This window comes from Neopelma chrysocephalum, unplaced genomic scaffold (assembly GCF_003984885.1).
Source record: "Neopelma chrysocephalum unplaced genomic scaffold, ASM398488v2 Primary Assembly neopelma1_82, whole genome shotgun sequence".
In the NCBI taxonomy this organism is placed as follows: Eukaryota; Metazoa; Chordata; class Aves; order Passeriformes; family Pipridae; genus Neopelma; species Neopelma chrysocephalum.
Genome location: NW_020897744.1, coordinates 5,174,375 through 5,199,618, shown reverse-complemented (window position 1 = coordinate 5,199,618; position 25,244 = coordinate 5,174,375). Strand labels below are relative to the sequence as shown.

The window sequence follows — 25,244 nt, the reverse complement described above, 5'->3', positions numbered from 1 at the left end:
AGGGAGAGGGAATAAACTGCTGAAGCACTGCCCCAGTTGGGTGACCAGCACAGGGAGGGGCAGGAGGAGTCTGGAGCCACCAGGCAGCAGGAGTTACCTTTGGCAGAAAGCAGGGCTGCAGCCCCTCAGCAGCTGCTGTGCTGCTTTCTCCTGTTAAAGCACACAGGGAACTCCACCTATTCTCCTTGTGGTGTCTGGCACCAAAACAACAACACATTTATATATATATATGCATATACATATAGGTGTATATATATATAGGTATATAGGTATATATATAAGAATATATGTATTTATATACTTTGTTTGTTTTGTTTTGTTTTAAAATACAACAGGCTTTCCAGACAACCACGAAACCCCACCTTAACCAGATCCACGAGCGAGCCAAAGGCGTCTGGGAGGTGACCTTAGGACATCCAGAATACCCTCATCTCCCACAGCTTTAGGCTTTAGAGGGAGTCTCACCGTCATTTAAGCACCAGCAGCCTGAGCACAGGACAGGGGCCATAAATACTTTCTACTTCCTTTCCAATGCCCCACATCAGCACTTAAACAACTCTGCCAGGGAATGGAGCCACGGGCTTATCCATCTATTTTTCCAAATGCCAGCAATATTTTAATAGGCTTTTGTGCCACAAAGTAAATACCAAGAAACATCCCTATCAGCTGTGATTTGTTATTGTGTACTGACCACTGGGACAAGAGCTGAACTACCACAAATAAACACCTACAGTGATGAGCAGCCTTCATCCCACAGCGAAGAGCCATCCCAGTAGGTAGGGAAGCCTCTCACAGCGCTGTAAGCGCTATTTGACATAAATTATTTGCTAATTCAATGGTACCAGCAGTATTTAGAAATGCTTTTGCCTCTTGCTGTTACACTTGTTAATTTAGACAAAGAGCAAGTGTTTCACAGTGGCTGGGTGGCCTTCAAAAAGGGACAAATTTATTTCAGGAAATTGCTGGAATACTGACATATCCCAGTGTTTAACTTGCAATGGTTTGGAAAAGGATCATAACTACACTGGAGAATGAATCTGTGTGTGCCTTACAGTTGTTATTTGTGAGATTATCACCCATGTGTCATTCCTGACTTGGAAAACACTCCAATGCCAAGTTGAGCTGCAGCTCCCAGAGTGAGCTTTGCAACTCCACCTGCTCCTGTGGGTAAAAGAACACGAGCTCTGAAAGATCCCAGAGTTTATCCCAGTTTCAGCAGCCATGGAGCTTGACTGGACCCTGGTTTAAATAATCCCTCAGTTTAAATGTCTTCTGACCAGGATCTTTCTGGGAGAACGAGTACCATTGGAAAACAACATCCCAAAATGAATCCTGCAGTGTGCAAAGGTTTGCAAATGCAATGCCTTCCTGCCTTCCTGCACCATCAATGACATCCATGGAAAGAAGTAAAGAAAATGTTTGGGAAATCCAGGCATTGTCAAGGTATAAAAAAAGCCCATTTCAATCAGCTCTAAATATGTAGAAGGTGAGACTGAGGAATGACCAGTGGCCCACCTGACATTGGTTTGTGTTCAGTGGCTGTTCCATTCCTCTCCCAAGGGACCACACCACCATAAATGTCCCAGGGAACCAGCTGAGCTTTGCTATCAGCAGTCCTGTACAGCTGAAAACTGAGCCTTGGGGGAAAACTTATGGTGCTGCCAGAATTTTGTCTGGTGACTGGACAAGGAAGTCCAGTTTCTGGATGTTGATCCCATAAAGAACAAGTTCAGTTAAGTACAAACAAGGAAAATTACCATGTCCTTTATTTGCAATGCAAACATTCTCTCTGCTCTGTGTGCCATACCCTGTCCAAGTCCCTGGGAGGTGCAACATCAGCAGCTGGTAGGAACATCTCACTGGGGAGCTTTCAGTGAAAACTCAACATCCATTGTATAATATCCTGTATTATTAACTGTGCTGCCATAAAACATCCTCTGTGAGAACAAGGACAACTTTGGACAAGTTGCTTTTCAGGAAAATCTGTTCCCCCTCTCATTTTTTCCAGAAATACATGTTCTTTTAATATTTTCTCTTTGACTTGCCACCCTTCCCTCCCAATATGACATATTTAAGTGTCACACTCTCTAATAGTTTTCCCTATTATTACATCCATGGGTTTCAAAGCAGTTGCCATGCAGCCAAAAAGCTGGAAGTAACTGAAGGCTTTGGATGGGGAAAGCAGAAATGAAACCACCTGCATTTTTATAAGAATTTTACAAGAAATGCAACCCAATAAACCCTTAGAGACAGACTCTCTTTTGGTACCTTAGATTTACACACCCCAGCAGTGCTCCTGGGAGCCCCTGCCCGGGGACATCATGGGATGGGGGAAGATGTCGATTTAAAAATAAAACAGGGGACGGGGGGAACTAAACCAGCAAAAATGATGAGCCATTTTCATGCTCCTCTTCTGCAATTTTACCTTCAAGGAAATGGATTTATCTAGTCAAACACTTGCGTGGTTCTCACCATAACAGCTGTTTACATCAGCCCTTCTGAACTAATATGTATTTTTAGTATCAGGTTTTTTAAAGATCCTCAACTCAATCATGAATTTTGAGCTTGCAATTCACCCCAGGAGCAGTTTTTTTCTGGTAGAATTAGTGCCACTTAACTGCTTTGATTTGCAGGCACGATTAGCAAGTTAAGCATGTATATACCCCAAAGTACACCTGTAAAATTGAAGGCTGCTTTTCAAAACAGGCCATATGCTTAAATTGAATGTAGCCCAGTCAAACCTTACTTTTTCTTTTTTTTTTTTTTGGTGGTAAAGTTATTCTTTAACTCACCCATCTTTCTTACATGACTCATTCTAGTCACAAAGGCTCTCATGAAATAGTGCCTTTGTCAGATCTTGTCAATGATTTCTAGTGCTCAAAAGGTGTGGCCAAGGGTACTAAAGCAATTTTATTGTTATTTATGTTGCCAGGTAGGTTGGACAAAAGCACAGGATGCTGAAGACACAAGCACAGAGCTCACAACTAACACCATCAACTGCTGAGTGACCAGGACCACTCACATCCCAGGGTGGACAAACCCAGGAACTGTGATGACAGCAGAATTAAAAACAAGTATTTGAGAGCATATTTCAAACATCCTTCAAGGAAAACAAAACAAATCCAACTCAACCTCAGACAGACAAATCCTGTGCTGGAAATTTCCTTGTGTAACTCTTACCAAGGTGGGTTTTAACCAGAATTCGTCACAGGGTAGGTGATCACCTTGCCTCTACAAACTGATGATCTAGAGAAGGAAGGGAGCAGAGAAAAGAGCCAGAGGAGAGCCCACCCTGGCCAGTGCTGGGAGCAGAACACTCTCAGGCACACGGGGGGATTCTTGGGGTTGTTCTGTGCAGGGCCAGGAGTCGGATCTGATGATCCTTGTGGGTCCCTTCCAACTCAGGGCACTCTGCAATTCTATGAGTTGTAAATACAAATCAAAGCTCAAACTGTTTTACCTGCACTGCCTCCCTAATTCACTTCCAAGCCCACCCCAATAGTTATTTATTGTAGCCATCCATTTAAAATTAGTGCAGCTCCAAATAAGCAAGTTATTGGAACTCCTCAGTTCTTTAAGGCAACTCTTTGCAGGAAAGGTGTATTAAAATTAATATTCTCACTTCGACACTACTGTCCCACAGGGGAATAAATTAGAGTTGCCACATCTCCAGTTCAGCTCAACTCCAAAGAAGGAGGAGAATGATGCAGTAGGAGAATATGTAAAATAAATCTTCCTTCTGTAAACACAAGTGGACGAAAAGGTTGGAAGGAGCAAATGGTTAAAACCGTCCAAATGTTTAATTAGAAATAGCCTGATGTATAACTGAGCAGGGGAATAAAAGATGTCAGGACTGAGCTTTCCCTAGAAATATCCTTTCCACTAAAAACCAAACCACTTCCCTGCTTGCAGCAGCAAAGAACACAAGGATGTGTGTGAACCCCTTCTCCTCCTACCATCCTGTCAAATAACTGGTTTTCATCTGAGATTTAAACACCTGAGCTGTCCTCAGCCATTTGACTAAACCTTGGAACAACTAAAGAGAGTTTTAGCAAAAACTGTTCATGTGTGTTTACATTTTTTGTTTGAACTGACTCTGAATTGGGGTAAGGAATGGATTGTGGCCAGTAATATTTTCTCTCCAAAACCAAGTTCCCTGCATAATATAAGCAGAAAATGGGTCTTTGCTCTACAGTCTCACATCAGCACACAGGAAACACCCTGGAATATGTGCATGGACTGGGGGCAAGGGGAGATCTCTTCTGAACTGGTGCAACAATACACCATTCATGCAGCTCAGGCTTACTTGTGCTGATTGGAATCTAGTTCTGCAGGCTGCTCACACTACCAACACCACAAGGAATGTTCACTTTTTACAGAAGTGATGCCCTGGAATTCATTTTCAAAGCCAGGTCCAGGTGCCTACAAATGAGTCACTGCTCAGGGGTGTGTGGGTCTAAATATGGGAATCACTGCAGCCCCTGCTGACATGTTCCTTCTGCCAAGGCTGTGGTTCCCAAAATTGTGGTCCACAAGGTAACAGCAAGATCTTTGCAGTCAGACATGTGGCAGTGTTACTTTTTTAGTGGTCTGATGATAAATCACTGTACAAATTTGCTTGTAGGGCTGTAGAGTAGTCTGGTACAAAATGTTTGAGAAGCACTGGTTTGGAGGAAAAGCCACCTGGAACTCCAGATGGGATATTAGAGAACCAAAACAATTGCATGGACTGGTCCAGGACCCCAACATTCCCACTACTACAAATACACCCTGGTGCTTCCAGAGTCTTCTGGAAACTTCCTCTCTTACAGCAACTCACCCCAGTACCTTCCCTTCATTGCCAGACAGCACCTTCAGTGCTCCAGAGCTTCTTCACACTCTGTCAAGACTATCTGGGTTATCCAAATGATCTCTCTCTCAAATCCAACACCTCCTCCAACAGCAGTGCTTCCAACAGTCCTGTGTTACCTTGGAAATCTCCCAGGGCACACAGACCAAGCCTGGCCTCTGTATCACTGGATCTCACCCTGTGCCAGCAGGGCTGCCCACACTTCTCACGTGGGACGTTGCCCTGCACAGCTGCAGGTCCCTGCTCTGAGAGAATAAGAGTTCTTCAGGGGTGGGAGGCAAGACAAAGCCAAAGTAAGCTTAAAATAAATCTTTAAGAGAGAACCCTTCTGGCTCCCCTGGGATGAAGCATATTAAATATGCTATAATAATGGCCCATCTTCGCGAACGAAGATTTGGGGAAAGGTCTTTTACCTTTCCAGCCTGCGCAATGGATTTTTTAGGTGAGACACAGCCTGCGCTGAACTGAGCCCACCCTTTAATCCTAAGGTTCATCTGCCGGGGCCAAGCAAGCTTGGACAATGGCAGTGAGGTCCTCAGGACGTAGGTTTTGTTTAGAGTGTCCTTCTCATAGATGGATGGCCACACAGGGCTAACGACCTCCATCAGGCCAGGAGACCGGGATTTGAACCCGTGGTCGCAGCAGTGAAAGTCCTGCACGCTAACCACTAGGCCACCAGGGGTCTCGAAATATGCTATAAAAGTGCACTATAACAGTTAGTTCTGTTTCCTCACCCCCAGTTCATAGAAGACCCTGATCCAACTTCCCTTAAGGTGAAAGGCAAAAAATCTTCCCCTCTGGGCTAACACTTACCTTTGAATTGGGTATCAGTAGCAACTGTATGCACAGATCTAGATCAGGGTATAGAGGAGAAATCCAGGGCTCCTCCTGATTCAGAACACACACAAACACTCCCCTGGTCACCACACTTGAAAATTAAACTTAACAGGCTCAGTGAAAGGCAAGAATTAAAGCTAAGCAGGTTTTCCACTTCTTACCAAAAGCTTTTAGTGCCACTGCAGAGGAGGAGGAGGAGGAAAAAAGTAAGCTCCTTGTAAGGTTTTGAAGGTATGTACACACTTCCCTTCCACAAACTGGTAGTCATTAAATATCTGACAACTGATAATGTAACTCAAATGTTACATCCCTCATTCAATATTCCAAATATGGTGGTAATGAAAAAAGTCAAGGCAGCCCTTCTGAACTATTTGTATGAATGAAACACAACACAGCGCAGATACCAACTACATGAGACTGCACAGCTGGTAGTAAGAGGAAGGTGTTGCTTCAAAGAATTGCACAATGCCAACAAAAATGCCATCTTCCACTACACAGAGCTTGAATGGAATTCTGAGGTTTGAGGAACACGTTTGGGGGGATGGACAGGCTGTGTGAGAAGCTGTTCAGACTCTGTTGGAACAATAACTGCTTCTCTAAAATCTGTGGGAAATCTTTCCCCTCGTTATTCTAATAAATTACAGAAGTGAAGGCGACCTTGGCAAGAGGTGCCTGAACCACAGCCCGAGGGGAACCAGGCCAGTGTCTGCTGACAGAACAGACCTGCCACGGGCAGCACAAGTGCAAGGCTCACTTGCCACAACCAACCCAAGCCCCTGCCCTGTCTGAAAGGCCAAAAGGACAAACCCTCCTTCTGCAAAGCAGGAAGAGGGGACGGGAAAATGAATTGTCGCCTTGTGTTAGTGGCCATGAAGCATCATAAAATGAAGGTATTGGTGAAGACAAGGCAATCTGCAGTTTCCCTGTTCTGTAGCCTGCACTCACCTGCTGACACGGGAAACACAAAATGCAACCCTGGCTGGAGCATTTCCCTCCCCTCAGCAGGAAGCAAGGACACCTTCCCTCCCTTCCCTGCCCCTTCTCCCCCCCCAAGGATTATTTCCTTGGCAATCCAGGGCTGCCCACTGAGAGTGCAGGATGCAAGTGGCACTTTTATAGTCTGGTCCTTGGCGTGGGGGGGGCTGGGCTGGGGCACAGACACATTTTCCTGTGACCTGCTCACTGATTCAAGAAAATGCTTTCACTCTTGATTGCAGAGGCTTAACTGCTTTCATGAATCAGCCCCTCAGATTGCTGTGACCTCTTAGTGTATCAGACACTGTTCTAGCACACAGGAATAAAGGACTGCTGGAACTTGTAAAGGACTTAGGTGGGAAATAATCAGGCTCTGGACTATCTCAGCTCACTCTGGCAAAATAGGTAAAAGCCAACACTTGTCACAAGATTAATCAAGGCACACTGAACACAGAGCCCTGCTTTTTCTTCTTTATTGCTTAAACTGTCCCTGTTTAATCCCTAGATCAGCAGCATCCTACAGGAAGCTGAAGAAGTTCAGGAAAAAAAATTACACAAAATCAGATACAGAAAGAGAATTGGGTAAAAAGGCTTTGCTCATTGTTGATATGTCTCAGAGGATCTCCTGGCAAAAAGAGGACTCCAACTTGTCCTGGGATTCTGAGCCCCAGATTGCCAGAGAAGTAACCTGGATTTAGGAATGTTGAGTGTGGTTGGAAGAGGGAAGATGACAGTGGGTAGGTCCTGGTGGTCCAAACCACCTGAAGTCCAAAGTCAAAAAGAGCAATCACAAAGCATTTTGTCTCCCCTCCTGGACTGGACACCTGAAGTACCAGCACCCTGGGAGGTGCTCTGGGGTAAGAATTCATTCACTCAAAATGAAAGCCCACGAATTTTAAATAGAAATCAATGTGTCTAGAACATGATTTCCTCCGTTCTAGCGAGAAGTTAAGCAGGAAGTGAAAGATGAAGATGTGATTCAGTTCTACACAGCACAGCTGAGGAGCAAGGCAGCATCTATTCAGGTAAAAGCAGATGGTAGAAAAGAAATGTGCAGCACCCGCAACTCTAATCTACACAAACTCAAGGGCAGCCCCCAGAGGGGGTGGTCTGTGTGAAATAAATAGAAATGTTAGAGCATCATAAGCCAATCACAAGAAGATGGGAGTCAAAGGAATTGAATTCAGCAAGTCTGATTTATCCCACCACTGCCCTCCCACTATTTCAAGCCCCCTTCTCACTGCACGAGCTCGGTGGGTACAACCACAACACACCAGAGCCCATCAGGTGTTTGATTTGCAGGGTTGCAGTCTACTTCAGGGTTACACCAGGGCAGCTCAAGAGGCAGAGCAACCCAGAGAGACAGAAGGTTTCACTTTTCAAATCAACAGAGGTTTTAGCTGGAATTGACCCTTACAGGAAAAGTCAGCTCCCAACGAGGCTTAAGGAAGTACCTGGCACTGCAAGGCTTCCAGGGAAACCAGGGGCTGAAAGGCATCTGGGGGAACGCCCATCTCTGCTTGTGAGGAGAGACAAGTTCCTTCAGAGCCCCCGTTATCTATGATTATTCACCTTTAATGAGTCCTCCCATCTCCCTCACTTCCTGGTGTGTGACCTCGTGCTACACACTTTTGCTTACCAGGGTTTCCTCTGGTGACACCCCTTTGCTCTTTCTGAAGACAGACACTTTCTCTGTCTGCATTTCCATGGAATCCCTGCCGTGCCCTCCCTTTGATGCCTCTCAGTTTCCACTTGCAGAAGTCCCTGAGCTGGAGGATTCAAGTGCCCACCAAGGAGGACAAACCCCTGGGTCTGAGCCCTGACCTGGCTCCGTGTTCAGGAACCGGCCCACAGTTCTCACCCTGACTCTGCCTCACACCTGCTGAGCCACTTTGGGCCATTTCTCCTCTCTGGCTTTCTTGGTTTCCCCATCTGTAGAAAAGGTCCAGCCTCATTATCTCTCCCCCCAGTATAAAACATCCTGAGATCTCTGGAAGACAAACTGCACTGCGAGCCAGGCACTACTATTGTTAGAGCTCTGGGGTGGCACAGAGACACTGGCAAGAGACACAAAAGCAACATAAATCCAAGGGCAAGGAGAGCAGACAGAGCAATAAAGCACAAAAGATGAAGAAAGAAGGGGGGAAAAAAATCTAGTGAAAACCAGAGTACAGCACTGGGATATTACTCTCATGGCCTAAGTATCTATGGAAGGATAACATTATTTTGAAGCAGTTTTACAAAATCCAGTTGTCCACATTCTCAGTCTTTGTGTTCCTAGAGGCCTGTAGTTCTGTAGCTGCTCCTACCTAACTCCATACATAGAAAAGGCTTTTTGTATGGTCTGGTTTATAAATATATTGACTGCCTACAGCTCAAGGAGGCAAGGAGATGCTCTATCACCTTCTGAGATCAGTCAGGATTATCCAGTAAGCACAAAAAAAGCTTGGCTGCAGACCTGAAGGCCAGTGAACTAAACTAGTATTTATATAACTGCATATGTAGTGCTCTGAAAAGAAAGATCAGCACAGAGTTACAGCATCAGCCAGAGCTGAGTGAGGCTGGAACCAACACATTCAATGTGTGTGACTCTACAGTGCTCCTGAGCAAGCAGCACTTGTGCTCCATCTGTCAGCGTGTCCTCTGCTGTCACAGGATCCTTGCTGCTCACACCACCACCTCCTGCTCCTTTCCATTATGGATGAGGCTGGAGTGTCCAGGGATTTTGCTGTACAGGGAGTTACAGTGTCCCTCCAACCAGTTTTCATTATATCTATTGGGCAAAGAGCTGCTTGTATCTCAGGATTAACGAAAAAGAAGACAAAAATTCAAATTGTGTCTTTGCAAGCCCTAAGGAAGCAGTCCCCTTTGCTCTCCAGAAACCATCAGGAGCTGAGAGTGTATGGATTGGCTTTTGAATGTTTGGAGGGAGAGAGGAACCAGACTGGCTGTACCTGAAAAGAATGGGGTATGGGATGAACAGAGGGTCAAACACTACCTTTGGGGATTTCTTTCCCCCTTGCTGTTTGAATTTTCAGAACCATCTCCTCCTAAAAAACGGGTGCAACTTCGTTTCTCGGTTAAAAGGATTTTTAAAATTATTTATTTTAAAGCCTGTTTGATGAATGATATGAACTGCCAGCAATACTACATTTCACTCCCCCTCATTAACATTGTAAATTACTTTAGGACTCATTTAGATGCAGGATTAACAACCTGAGGACTCATTCACTCTTTATTCAGAGGGCATCCTCAGGATGAGCAGAGTTTCGTCTCACATCACTCAGTTAGTTCAGCAGGACCATCTCTGGGGAAGCAAATGATATTTGTGTCCCTGCTTGCAAAGGAGCTGCTCAAGGTTAAGGCAGAGGTGTGGGAAGCACCAGTCCTGGCCCCAGCTCTGCTCCAGGTCCCTCTGCCACCCTGGGCAAGTGCTTTTACACTCTGCACCCATTTTCCCTGATTTGCACTTTGAGAGAGGTCAGACTTGGAGAACAGAGCAAAGATTAAAAGCAGTGTTTGTGGTGGTGTAGGGCAGCATCTTTTATTTCTCCAGGGTTCAGGGTACCTGGGCCATGGGCCAGCTGCCAACACAGAAATTTGCTAAGCTGAAGCAATACATTTAATACATTTTCAGCTGTGTGCCCCTACCCTTACTCTTATGTGAAATGGTGCTTTATTTTGTGAGCACTCTTTTCCTCTGATGGCACTGTGATTAGAGCATTATTATCTATATTGCAGGAGCAAAGTCAAGCCTTCAGTTTTCAGATCAGAAAAAAAACACCCATCATGAGAAAATACTGCTTTCCTTAAAGCAACAATTATCAGTCAGAAAACTCTTGACACACTCAAGAGCAATCCTGCAATATCTCAATGATACTGTTTTCAGATGCCCTGTGTGTTTGCTAGGGAAATAAATAACATTTCTCGCAATTAACAAATGAATGCCCTGTTGAAGCTTAGCTTTTACTTGCTGTCCATAAATCATCTGCAGAAGCATCTCATCCACTGAGGGGAATGAAGATTAAATACAAGCTTTGGCAAGTGTCCTTTTACCACCAGAATATTTTCTTGCAGGCACTTTGTGTCTAATGCTACGTTGAGGACCCGTTCCTCTGAGCACAATAAATAAACACAAATGATTGCTGCAGAAAGGAGCCTGACAGACAAGCAGTGCCACTTTGGGCAGAGCTGATTGATGCTCCTTATAATCAGTGACACTTGTACAGCTCAGCCCGTCCTGGCCACGTGCTGCCCACACCAGCTCAGCTGAGCTCTGCCCACAGGGGCAGCACTTGGGAAGGTTTAATCCAAACTGGTATTAGTTGCTTGTGTTACAACATTACCAAGAAGCTGCAGCCACAGGTGAGGACCCTGCTGTGCCGTGGAGGAGATACTGCAGTGCTTCCCTTAGCTTGAAATCAAAGACCAATTGATGGAGCTCCAGAACGTTCTCACCTCTGATCTTAAAGAATGAATGATTTTATACAGTCCAGTGTTTGCCACAGTTCCACAGGCAAGCTCCTGACAGCAATTTGGTATCCACTGTGACAGCACGGGAAAACGTGTCTTTCTGGCACACTATTCAAAACCTGAGTGAATTCTCCTTTTTTCCAGAGATGTAATTGTTCCAGAGTGGTTCCCTCAGACAGACAAGTGACAAGACAACCACAGCACCACAAATCTGTGACTCCAACTAATAATTCTGCAGGAGGTTTCCAAACCAGACTGTTTCCTTAAAATACTGCATTTCCTCTCTGGCTACTCCTTTCAGCTCTCCATAAGGATCAAATGTGCTGTCAAGAGACACTTGTGTCTCAGTGTCATCACATTCAGCACAGGGACACAGACACTCCTCTAAGCCACCTCAGCACCAGAGGCCAGAGAAGCTGGGTGTGTCCTGGGGTTGTGCAGGTCTGTCTGCAGGGCTCTGTGAATTAAAACCCCTGGACATCAGAACTGCAATAATCCTTCCTTAACCACAACCAGAGATGTGTCTGAAGGTAACAGCACCCAAGGGCAGATGTTAATCCTATGGATGCAATGACTGTTAGCCCTGCCTGCAGCTTTCAGCCTCAAGTACTTGTCCTGATGAGTTTTACATTTTCAGGCCACTGTCCATTCAGCAAATTCTCTGTAGAGCACGTGAAGGGCATCATATATCACACTCTTTACCAACCTAAAGCAGGGAGAACAACAGGATCCTGCTGTTGGTTTCTCATTTCTAGGGGAAGTAGCCATCTTCTAGTTGAATTTAGTTGTCAAATAATATCATTAGGTTTGTTTGCTTTTGGCTCATTCTACACTCAAGTCATTCTGAGCCCCAACCTTCTGCCCAGCAGCAAATCAAAGCCAAAAAAACCCCTCATGTTCATTCACCTTCCTAGTAAGAATCTATTTATTCACCTTCCTAGTCAGAGTAAATTCCACAACCAAGAGACACAAATAAGAATCCATAAGCACCCTTTGGAGAAGAGGACACTCACTCTTACCTGTCTGTAACAAACCAGCCCCGCTGTCTTTGACTCCAAAGTGCTGCTGGATGTCCAATAACACACCTACAAGGAAAACAGAGGGCTTTAAATACCAGGATTTCAGACACATAACTTCTGAAGTTTGCACATTGGCTTCTTTCTTATACATGCACACTCAGTAATTTTGGGCTATGACAAGAAAAACACAGGTAGGCAGATAAAGATCATACAATGAGTTTGGGAATTAAATTCTCATGAATGAGAAAGTGATCTTTCCTTTCTACTTAAATAAGAGCAGGGTTTTCTTTTTGTGTGTTTTCTGCAGAATCCAGACCCATTGCTTCTGTTATTTGACAGAAATACAGGGAAACTGATTCTGCACCTTCAAATGGTTTGACAAGACAGATTGAATCCAAGACAAGTTTTAACACATCTCTGTTGGAAGGAGATATGACACATTGATAGGAGCAATGATGGAAGTTTTCATGTTTAACTAGTTCTGGGGAGTTCTTATTTTCAAAACAAATGTAGCAAATAAATTTAAAAGAGCTCAGTAAAAGTGACCAAATGTTTAACATTAAAGCAGCTACACAGAGAACCAAACCCAGGCTTCTCTCTTCCCTGAATCCCCAATATATTAACTGGCACAAGCAAAATCAACAGGTTTTGCAGTATTCATACATTCAGTGAGATTTGATGCTTTTGTTTCAAACATATTAACACATGTAACACCAGGTTTATAGGAACAGCCCTGCTTTTGTAACCAACTACAAAAGGAAAACCCACAGGAGAGCTTTGGTAGCTCCTCTTGGGGGCCACATTTGCCAAGCTGTTCACAGCCCACTTGTCTCAGGTGCAGATCCACAGGCCTGGATGTCTGTGGTCTAAATAACCTGCATCTGACTCCCTGGCTCTGGAACAGGGACTGTTGCTCTCTGAATATCTGGGACTTCCTTATTTAGGCTCCTGTTCTTCCCCAAACCTGAGGATACGCAAATAAAAACAGGCCAAGAAACACCATTCTCTAACTACACTGAACATCTATAAAAGTTCACCTCCAGCTCAAATTCTGATCCAGGGCTTTATCCAAAGGGCTTCTGCTCATCACTGCAGGTCACAGGAATCAACTGAGCCCCAACCTGAACTCACTCACCACAAATATCTTGTCTTTTGGGACTGCCAGGATCACACTTAATGACAAACACCCAGAGATAAAAACCCCAGAGATAACTATTCCCAGAAGACATGTGGGACAATGCCAAGAAAACAGTCATAAATTAAAGATACTAAAGGGAAAAAAATGGAGAGAAGGGAAAAAAAAAGCAAGAAAGCTCATTTGAGCTATTCTGTACTACTTGTACCTCACCATTTACTCAGGGCAGCACTCAGGTGGGCTTTAGACTACCAGGATCTGCCCAGAAACATCAGTGCAACCTCCTGCAACACTCCCCACTTCCCTGCTCTCTCATCAGACTGTTTAGCCCAGAGCAGACACAGCTGAGGGTGGGGAAGGGTGTGAATCTTATCAATGTACAACAGTGCTGATAGCAGAGGGGCAGGGCCAGGCTCCCCACACTGCTGCCCAGTGAGGGAGGCAAAGGGCACCAACTGAAATCCAGGACATTCCATTTAAACATAAGAAAGAAACCTTTTTACTGTGAGGGAGGTCAAACACTGATGTCCAGAGAGGCTGTGGGTTCCCAGCCCTGGAGAGATTCAAAACCCAACAGGACACAGTCCTGAGCAACCTCTTCTAGTTGGCCCTGCTTTGAGCAGGGGGCTTGGACTGCAGCAGCTCCAGTGATCACTCCCAACCTCAATTACTCTGTGATTCTATAATTTCCTGAAGCATTAAGTGCCTGATTGCCTCCAGCCTGACACAGTGTTCCCCTGGCCTTTCTTTTCTTTTTGTTTTTTGGAGCATTGCTGTCTACTGTAATTCCAACAGGAATTTCTTTGCTTTCTCTCCCATGGAAGATTTAACTCCATTTACAAAGTGCCCTGGCATTTCTTCGCTGTGCTTCCCTCATTTGCTCCATTAATAACTGGGATATCATTACCCAGGTTATATCTGATGAACAAAAATGAATTTGCATTTGCCTAGCAAACCCCTCCATGGCTTAGCTGACTTACCTCCTCCCCTTGGTGTCCCACCCTTCCACAAAAAAAACCCCAAAAAATAAATGTTTCTTTTGCAACCCAACCTACAAACCTCACTTGACTTAACCAGCTCTGAACACCTGCACTTTGTGCTCCTTTCCTGCTTGGTCCCAGACTGCCCACGTCAGGTGGAGCTCAGCAAGTCAAAACGACTTGTGGGCACCGTAATCCCAATTTTACGGACAATAAACCCATCAAGGACAACATGGAAGGAGGAGGAAACACCGAATACAGTGTTTTCTCATGCTCTTCTATCATCACTCAGTTGTGCAGAGAAACTAAACACCCTTTTCACTCCCTGCAGCTGAGCAAGGGGGTTGGACTAGATGGAATTCATTCCATGGTGGAATGCACACACACAAGTCCAAAGCTCCCTCCACCACCCTGAAAGGTGCCCACCCTGCCTACAGCACATATTCCCAGCCATGCCAGAATGCCAAGGAGGCACATTAAACCACGAACACTGTGAGGAACGGGAGCCTGGGATGTGATGGAAAACATCGACTCAGAAGGAAGATTTTTATAGACTTGCATCATAAACCAGAACAGAAAGTACAGGAGAATATAATGATGCCTACACAGCAAAGCAGAGGAGAGTTTCCAGTTCGTGACAAATTATCTGTCCAGTGACAACAGCTTCACAGTCCTACAGTGATTCTTCACACAACAGACCACAGTGTGTCTTAAAGCCTCAACTCCTGGAACCACAAATAAAACACATTTAGGACCCTGACGAGCAGCCACCTTGGGTTAATCCTACAATCTCATTCTGGTGGGGGAAAGTGGGTTCTGTGGAGAGTCAGAGCAACAGGACAACGAAGAAACACAATTATAAGTCCTGTGTGAGCTTGGAAGAAGGTCTCAGAAGACGAAGAGAGATCTGCATGTCTAATTGGCATGGATTTCCTCCTCCAAGGCTATTTCATATTCTCTTTGGACTACAGGTGTTTTGATTTGGGTTTAGAGCGTTAAATTAGAGGCAGCAGCAGGCAGATGATGCAACACATCCATGAAGTGATAGTAGTTCCTCTGCTGTGGGAGTTTTCCTGCTCAGCACACTCATGTGGGAAGACACTCCTCCTCCTTCCTTAAATTTACTCAGCTCTGTTTCCACCTCACCGTGGCATTGACTCAGCCCAGACTTTAATAAGATTTAGGGATGCAATTAAGCAATGATAGACCAGGGGAGAATACAGGAAAATGATAGAGCTTTTGACTTTCCCTTCTGCTCGTCTGTGATGGGAAGGCAGAGGGCTGGAGCCAGGCCCCAGACAATGTTTTGCCTGCAGAGATGTGCTCCAGGTGTCTCCCAGCACCTGATGCAACCCGAGGAAGCCAAGCCTCCACATGTGGCTGGCAAGGCTTTGCTTGGATCAAAGCTCATCCCTGTGTCCCAGGAGGATCTCAGAATAGCCCAGAGCAGCCAGCAGGCACCAGCCTTCCCCCAGACAACCTCTCCAGAGGGCTGCTGGCCATTGGGGATGTCTGTGTGATTACACGGCACAGGGTGTGATAGCACCTATTATTTCTTAAGCACATTCTGTATTTTCTCCCAAAGTACCTCACCAGCTGAGCCACACTCTGTTAATGCTGATGTAGAGCTTGGAACTCGGCGAGATGAAACCCGGGCAGCACCAGCCAGGAGTGCTGATCAAGATGGGCACAGAGCCAGGGCTCCCTGGGACACCCAGAGTGAGCAGGGACTGGTTCCTGCAGCCCTCTCTAGGCCTGCTGTCCAAGGACCTGACAAAGACACCACGGCAGTTACGGGACTTTTGGGGGCACTGGACACAAAGACGACTTTTAAGAGCAATTTGGAGGATAAAAGGGCTTTGGGTGTGGAGTGTTAGAGATAGGGAGGGCATGTCAAGTAAATGGGAGTAGGAACGTGGCTGACCTCATCCCCTCACAGGGTCAGAGGGTGTCCAGGGTACTGCTGACATTTGTAATGACCATTTCACAAACACTGAATACAAAAGACTTAATTCGGAGGCTTTTGGAATGCAAATCCACATTTAATGGCCCAAGTTATCTGTGATTTAAGGGAAACACTTTGGGAAAGGCAAATTTTCCTGGAAGTGTGTGGTTCACACTTAGAACAAGGGGGTAGGTGGTACAGATGACCAGACAGGTTCTGTGTTCCTGACCAGAGCTACAACAACTCAAGAGCTGCAGGATTCAACACGGGTTCTTCACCCATTTACTGCTGCCTGAACACGTGAATACAGAGTAAGAAACAGTGTTCATAAGCTAAACCACGATGAAATCACATTTTCAAAGCAAAAAGACTTTAGAGCTTTCGTGGAAGAGATCCATTTTCCAGTCACCAAAACAAAACATCCTGATTTGGTTTCAAAGCAGGTGTAAAATGTAGAGTTGGCCTGGGCACAGAGTGCAGAGCTACAGAAGCAAAGCCACAGGTTCTCAGCTCAGCCAGCCTTGCCTCAGTAAAGCCAGTGCACATTCTTTAAGCACTGAGTGTGTGTGTGCTGCAATACCTCCTTCTTAGCCAACCTAACCACTTACTTGAAAAGCATGTGCATTTTCAAAGGTATTTTTTAATGGGGAAAAATGTCAGTGCCTTGAAGGGAACCAGCACAGAGTTTTGCACAGGATGCAGGCTGGGCACTGACAGCAATTGTGTGCCCCCAGCACCTTCCCTCCTGCCCCACTGCAGGCCTGGACCTCTCCTTGGGGAACCCTCCAAGGAGAAGCTGAGGAACCCAGATTCACTCATCCCTCTGATAGCCCAAGCAGAGTCTGTACTGACAGCTCTGTTTCTTCCCCTACCTCTTGCTACCTTCCTTAGGAAGGCATTTTCCTTCCCAGACTGTGTTCTCCTGGTGCTTCCAGGACCAGCTCTCCCAGAAGGAGGTAACTAAGCAGGGATAGCCAAGCCCTGGCCTTCTAACCATTAAAGGCATCCTACCACCAGGCTCTTCCTCATGCCTGCAGCCATATCCAACCTCCTTCAAATAAAGCATTAGGGAGGCAGAGGAGTGGTGTGCACACACCTGTCTGTTCAGAGACATGAGAAAAGATTAGGTGGAGAGAAGTTTATTCTGAGGTCTCTGTGATTACATCTTCACTGCAACCCCAAGGTGTGACAGCACCTCACACCCTGAGCTCTGAGCTTCAAACGAGCTGCCTTCAGCTCAGCCACCCACTGCTATTAAACACCAGCGTCACCATTCGGGCCCTCTCTCAATATTCAGCTGCAGAAAACCACCGTGGTGGCCCTGCTGATTATTTGTAGCTCCAGATAAATTCCCACTGCTCCCAGAACTAGCAAGTCTAGAAGAATATAAACGAAGCACCACCTTCTTTGGATTGCCATGAAAGTGTTCCCTGCCTGCTAGTGGAGTATTGATAAATGTGTGGTGACGTCTGGCTCACAAACACCGCCAGGAGCTTCCTTGGGACACAAACATCGACTTGCCCTCTGCAAAACTTGTTCCCACTGTTGCCTGACACGACAACAGGCACTGGGGAAACAGCCTTTGGTTTTGAAATAGCGCTGCAGGATTAAAAAGAAACAAACAAAACAGACCCAGCAATTAGAGAAATCAAAACAAGGGTTTCCCAAGACCTGCTCACGCTGGCACGGACGAAACTTGTGACCTAGAAAGCACTGAAAAGCAACGGCCAACACCCACAGCAGAGGGTTTAGGAAGGGGTTTCCCTGGGTAATAAAGCAGAGGGCTGGGAAGAGCAGTCCCAGCAGCTCAGGGGGAAGGTCAGAGTGAGCAGGGGCGTGGTGTCACTCCCAGAATGAAACAGCTGTTTAAGAATCATAGAACAGAATCACAGAATATCCTGAGTTGGGAAGGACCCCCAAGGATCATCCAGTCCAACTCCTGGCCCTGCACAGACACCCCAACAATCCCACCCTGTCCCCGAGAGCGTTGTCCAAACCCTCCCTGAGCTCTGGCAGCCTTGGGGCTGTGCCCACTGCCCTGGGGAGCCTGGTCAGTGCCCAACCAGCCTCTGGGGGAAGAACCTTTTCCTGAGATCCAACCTAACCTTGCCCTGGCACAGCTCCAGTTGTTCCCTAACAACCCCAGAGCAGGTCAGTGTGAGAGTTCAAAGCCTTCACAGACATTGGGAGCCTCCCATTCCCTGCACATGCCAAAGGTGAGGGGATGGAGGCTCCTGTCAGCCAGATCTGTTGGACTGTGGGACACACACCTGGAGCTCTGACACAGCACGGGATTTGCTGTTTACTCTGAGCAGCCTCTGCAGAGGGTTTTTGGAAGGAGAGGTGCTGTGAGCTCTGCCAAGCACACTCCTGCTCTGAAAATGAAATCAAAATGCCTCTCTGCTTTGAGGTGACATTCCTATTCCAAATCAAAACCAATGTTATCCTTGGAGACTCACACCACCTGTCACACCCAGTTTTTCCATTCAATGTTTTTGGCATTATTTTAATGTCAGTGGGGAAGTATCTGAGCTATTCATTCATTCCCAAAGGCTACTGGCTTACCTGCATGGCACGTAACAACTAATTAAGCATCAGGAAAAAAAACACAGGGAATGCAATAAAGCAAAGGCTTGGAGAAGATGTATATTAAAAAAAAACAACTTCTCACTCTCTCTGGCAGCAATAAATGATGGTTTCTCCAACACAGCTCAAACTCCACTGTAATGTGGTATGTAAAGTCTGAGCACAGAATTGCCTGCAAGACTGGGAGGAGATAAAAATGTTCATCAGGTGTGGGATCGATTAGCACAAGGCATCATTAACACAGGGTCAGGGTGTCTGGGGAAGGCAGCACAGGACACCTGGGCCTGTCGGGATTAAAAAAAAATAAAAATCAAAACAAAACAAATAGGAGTTTGAATGCGACCATGGCTGCCAAATGCTGGATGCCTCACCCTAATCAAATCCTCCATCTCCCTAATTACAGTGCAGGTCTGTTCCCAGGACTAAGGCTGGGATGGATGTCCTTGTCAAAGGGGGAGCACGGGCAACGTGAGCCCAAAAGCCTAAATAAATTCCAAAACATGGAAGATTATCCATTTCAACAACAGCTCTCAGCAGTAAGACTGCAAAATGACATGGGTCAAATCTGAGGAGAAGCTCAGTGTCCCTTCCCTCTCCTCTCCACCCTGGCAGCTCCCTCCAAGAAGATCCCTAATTTCACCCCTGCCTCATCTCACTCCTGCTCAGCCAATCTAATCAGCCTGGCAATTCCTGCAACCCAAGGGAAGACTTCAATTAGAGATAAGTGAGGGGATTTGGCTCAAAGGACAGGCTCAAATGAATTGGCACCTAGACCTGAACTTAAACCCAAACTTATTCATTGAGACTTGGAATGGTTCCTTTGTGTGGAATGGGAAGAATCAAAACTTGTTACAACTCTGAACAACAAACAGAACCAGAAGTAGTAGCTGAGGTTTCTATTAGTCATCTGAAAGGACTGGAATCATGAACAGCTTTCAGACAATGCTGGCCAGACCCTTCTCCACACTCAGCACCTCTGGCTCAGGACTCGCTTCAGACCCAATTTCTAGTTTTTTATCTCATGCAAACACTTCTGCTCGAACACAGAATTAAACACAACCTTCACCGAGGGAAAAGGCTACTCTTGGGACATTTTAGATCTAAGCAGCAGCCTCACCAGATTTTCAGATCAAAGAGGAGAGCCTCAAAAAATAATGTTATTATTTCAATTATTCAAATCTCCGGAAATTCAGAGACTCCCCCCATTCACAGTCTCCTCGTGGATGCTATGGCAGGAAAAATTGGGCCTGCCATCAAAAGCTCTCCTCATCTTCTGCCTTTCTAATCTTTGCACAAGACTAACAAGTCGAGCTAATTCATGCAGTGAAACATATCTCAGAGACTTTGTATATGAACTAATTAAAATAAATAAAACCAGCATGGATAATGATAGAGCGAATCAAGTGCATATGAATCCAGGCAATGACTCACTGCTCCCTTGTTTTCCTTATTGGAAAACTTGGCGTATCACCACACCGGGGTGATGATGAGTCAGGGAACTGGCATGAGCCACAAACTGCAAGGAAATTAAAATAAGTATCTACAAAATCTCTTTCTGGAGAGATTCTGGAGATTTTTGCTGGCTTTGTAAGGATGTGGTTATGGGCTTCACAGCTCTAATCTCATGGTTTTCTGGCCAGACAAGATCAACAAAGGAAAAGAGCCATTTATGAGTTCTAGAGACAATACATAATGATTGGGCTCTTGTTCTCAGATTCAGTGTGAGGCCTTTATTTTTACAACTTCTTGGTATGTTTTAACCAAATACATTTGAAGAACACTGCCACACTCTACTGAATGCTGGAGACCACCTTATCTCGAGATTTTCAGGCGGGTTGGGAACAGAAATCCCACCAAAAAAACCCTGGGCTTTCAGGTGCATTTCCATGCTCAAGCAGCTGTGTCTCCGGGGCTCTCAATATGTCACAAGACTAAAATTCAATTCAAAATGTTAAACTGAAGAAACTGTTCAGTGATTTGGTCACAGATTTCGGGGTTGTGGAGGCTCAATGTTCTCTAATATCACACTTGGGTAAGTGAGAGTTTTTCACCCCCTCCCACCTCTCTTACAGCCACACACACTTTCTGTGACACAGAAAACTGAGACATGAGTGAACAACGGGGGTAATTAGTGACTGATGATTTACAGCAGATGACAGCTAATTTCTCCAGTTAGGAAGATTTCTATCAAATGTGGAGAAATGTGTGCTCAGATTGGACACACTTCCAAGCAACTGCGTCTCATCTCTCATTTGCATTTTGCCCTGGAGCTATTTTGGAACATCAGAAGCTGTCCAGGGCACATTGGTATTTTGTCTGTAATTGTAAGGAGCTTTCTAGTCTTTTTTACCATGTTTATAAAACGCAGGGGAGATGCCAGATGCAGAGGTGCCCTGCACAGAAGGGCAGCACCCAGGAGTACAGCAGCCCATCGGGGAACGTCAGGCACATTCCAGGCAGGTTTCTGCTGTGCCAGATGCTCAGGCAAAGCCTGACACGTCCCCTCTCGTGGTCCTGGGCTGACAAAGAGCTCTGATGATGGGTCTGAGCACACCTCCAGTGCCCCTGCACCCTGATTTTCACGGGTGGCTCTGCAGTGGGAGTTAATGTCCACTACACAAACCTCCCTCTGCACAGGCTCATGAGGCTTTAAGTGCACAAGCTGGAAAAGCTGGAATTGTCTATAGCATCTTCTCCACAGATTAAAACCTGGATAAACTGTGATGCAAATTTGGTGCTGCCACCCACTTCTGAAACGACAGGAAATATATAAAAATACCCCAACTTTACTATTTTGAGTAGCAACCTAAACCTGGTTTTAAATTCCAGACGAAAAAGCTTTTGAAGACAGATAAAAATACCTACCCTAACTTTAGTAATCCCAGAATGGCCCTTACCCTCAGACATATCTTTAAACACCTTTGGGCACTGCTGCTGAACATGGCAAGCAGGTCCATGAGTCTGTCAGTCCATGATCCATAAAGAATCATGGAATGGTTTAGGATGGAAGGGACTTTAAAGACCATCTCATTCCATCCCCTGCCATGGGCAGGGACACCTTCCACTACCCCAGGTTGCTCCAAGCCCCGTCCAACCTGGCCTTGGACACTTCCAGGGATGGGGCAGCCACAGCTTCTCTGGGCAACCTGTGCCAGGGCCTCCCCACTCTCATATTTCTTCCCAATATCCCATCTAATCCTGCCTTCTGGCAGTGGGAAGCCATTCTCCCTTGTCCTGTCCCTCCATCCCTTGTCCCAAGTCCCTCTCCAGCTCTCCTGGAGTCCCTTTACGCACTGGAAGGGACTCTAAGGTCTCCCTGGAGCCTTCTCTTCTCCAGGCTGAACAACCTGTCTGCATAGGAGAGAAAGGAGGATAAAGCTGCTCTAAGGCCACCCTTGCTCTCTCTAGAGCATCATAATTAGGATTTTCTGGGTCTCCTCCCCCATCTCCTCATCTGCAGATCCATTCAGCAGCTTCTCATGCCCAACTCATATTCCCTTCCTCCTTCCTTCTCTCCATTCCCGTATTCATTTGGGGAACTCCCCCACACAAGTGCATTGGTCTGTGCAAGGGTCCCACCATGTGCCTGATGGAAATAAATCCAAAGGTCCTGGTTTATCCTCACATGACCCAAGGGAGACGTTTTTGCTGCAGATGAGGCTTGGGATACATCACACACTGCCAACATTCTCCTCTTGTGCTTCCTCCCATCAGTGTGTAAAGCAGCCACTGCAGTGCTCTAACCAGGGCCATTTTTTAATCAGTGTATTTTTAATCTGACTGGAAATGTCCTTCTGTCCCTGCCCACGGATTGAAAAAACCTTTCCCTGAGCATGAAGCAATGGGACAACTCCTCCTCACATCCATCCATCTCCCACAGAAGCACATTAGGTGTTTTTATTTCATTCTGGGTCCTGGCCAAGCTGTGCCAGGCCACGGATCAATCATGGTGCTCAACTGTCCACAGCCACATTAGTTATTCTAAGAACCGTGTCTTTAAATTCATCTGGCTGACAAGAAAAGTGGCTTTGTACAGGTAATTATAAGGCACACAGGTACTCAAAGAAGATCTGTGTAGGGCACAAAAGTTTGTTATGGAACCCATGGCTTACCCACAGCACCATTAGGGAAAAAAGAAAAGCAACCAGCTTTGGATTTATCACAGGAGATATTTAAATGCATCAGTCCAACTTCTTAAAATGACCAAGTAAAGAATTTACTATGTTCTACAATAGCCCCTTAGGTGATACAGCAAAAAATCTGTGGATAAAACCTTATACCTGCACAAGGCTATGTGCTTAGGTGAGAAAGGGAGCACTAAAATAAGGATGACAGCTTGGGCTTGTCCAGAACTGGAAGGGGTCAGTGGTGTGGGCATGAGGCTACAGTGAGACTGGGAAGCCCTCACAGCACAAACAGGGCTTGTCCTGTTTTATTCATAGAGTGTTTTATTCAGTGCAAGTTGCAGCAATTTCTGGAGCTAAAACACCCTCCACAGCAAGGTTTTTGATTTGGCCGAGCTGCATTGCCACAGGACCTCTGTGAGGAGGGCTGTGCTAACAGGACAGTGATGCACACTCCCAAGTGACACAGCAAAACCTGAATTTAACCCAGGCTTAGGAGACAGGGCTGCTCTGTTCCCAGTCCTGACACTACATCACTATTTAACCTTGGGTAAGTTATTTGATCATGCAGAATTTCAGAGTCTGCATTAGCCTAATGAAGATAATAACAATAATCATGTGTGTCACAGATACAGTTGGGCTTGGTTATTATGTTCTTGTGAAGTGCTCAGAAGAGCCCCAGATGAAAGGGAAATTAGGAGAAGGAAGATTAATTACAAGACGTGCATCCCAAATAAAAACAGACAGGGACATTTCTGTTGTTGCTGTTATTAGGGGAGAGTCTCTCTGATTTAGGGCAGCTTTTATTTCTCTGTTGGTAAAGAAGACCCATTTTAACCACTTTCCATGTCCAAACTTTACTTGTAGATTGTGGGGAGGTGATAAAGGCTGCTGAGCCTCTGATACTGCAAACAGACCTTTGATTAAAGGTCTGATTTCACAGGAACCATGTGCCATGACAGAACTGACAGTGTTTTTACTCCTCTGAGGCAAAACAAGGAACCAAAAGTTGACTGATGTTCTGAAGGAAAGTCCAGGATGGAAGAAAAGGAAACATTTCCTGTGGATAAACACCCCATAGTGAGCACAGTGAGAAACATTGCAATGAAAATGTGTCAACAAGCACTTGGGTATTTAACAAAAACTTGTGCAAATGGAAACATCTTTTCTACAGTGCTTTTTGTATTGGGAAGTACCAAGCATTTCTCATTTAGGAACTTCTGCCCGTTTAAACAAGGGGAAAGGGATGCAGGGAAAGACAAGGGGATACATCTGAGCACACATTTAACTGAGTTTTAGCCTCAGCCTGGCCTGCTCTCCCCTGGAGCAGCTTCCTCCTCTGCCAAAGAGGAAGCTTCACTCTTCCCACAGCGTGCTGAGGGTGTTACATCCCAGAATCACTGAGGTTGGAAAAGACCTCCAGGATCATCCAGTCCACTCTGTGCCTGATCCCCACCTTGTCCCCCAGCCCAGAGCACTGAGTGCCACGTCCAGGCCTTCCTTGGACACCTCCAGGGATGGGGACTGCACCACCTCTTTGGGCAGCCCCTGCCAATGCCTGACCACCCTTTCCAGGAAGAAATCCTTCTTGATGTCGAACCTGAACTGCCCTGGCACAGCTTCAGTGTCCTCTGGTCCTGTCCCTTGTTCCCTGGGAGCAGAGCCTGATCCCCCCAGCTCCATCCTCCTGTCAGGGAGTTGCAGAGAGGGAAATGGTCCCCCCTGAGCCTCCTTTTCTCCAGGCTGAGCCCCCCCAGCTCCCTCAGCTGCTCCTGGTGCTCCAGCCCCTTCTCCAGCTCCACTCCCTTCTCTGGACATGCTCCAGAACCACAATGAATCCCAAACTTAAATTCAACATCATCCAGTGACAAATACAGTTCCAACTCCAACTTCCTTGTGTGAATTTCAAAGTGATACAAATTCCATGAAATCTCCCCCAGGGCTCTCAGTAATGAACTTCTGAAAAAATAGATGAGCACAGGAACCTGGGAAAAAAAATTAGTAACTGCACATTCTTTCCAGGACACACAAACCTCCTCACTTTCACCTTGCACAGAAAGTCTTCAGGTTTTAAAAAAATAGGGTGGTATTGAATCCTTCATTTCTCAAGAGTCAGATCTTTAAAAATTGCTGCCAGCAAGTCACCAACACCTTAATTTGTGATAATTAACAACGCAGTAGAAGAAATAAAGGACATAGCCTCCACTTGTTTCAGGAGACACTGCAATACAGCTAAAGGAGGAGTTTCACCCCTCAACTATAAACAGCAAAAGGCTCTAATTTGTTCAGCTTCTGCTCATGAAATGTGCATTAATTCCTTA

The 25,244-nt window shown here is 45.8% G+C and overlaps 1 protein-coding gene across 3 annotated transcripts in view; it reads right to left on the bottom strand.

Moving 5' to 3' along the window:
* Positions 1-25,244, bottom strand: part of LOC113971224 (protein spinster homolog 2-like) — a 132,868-nt gene that overhangs the window by 84,682 nt on the left and 22,942 nt on the right. For all 3 annotated transcript variants that reach the window (XM_027690913.1, XM_027690915.1, XM_027690916.1), the window contains exon 2: positions 12,154-12,219. In XM_027690913.1, the coding sequence (XP_027546714.1) occupies positions 12,154-12,219 (66 nt within the window). The remainder of the gene's footprint in view (positions 1-12,153; positions 12,220-25,244) is intronic.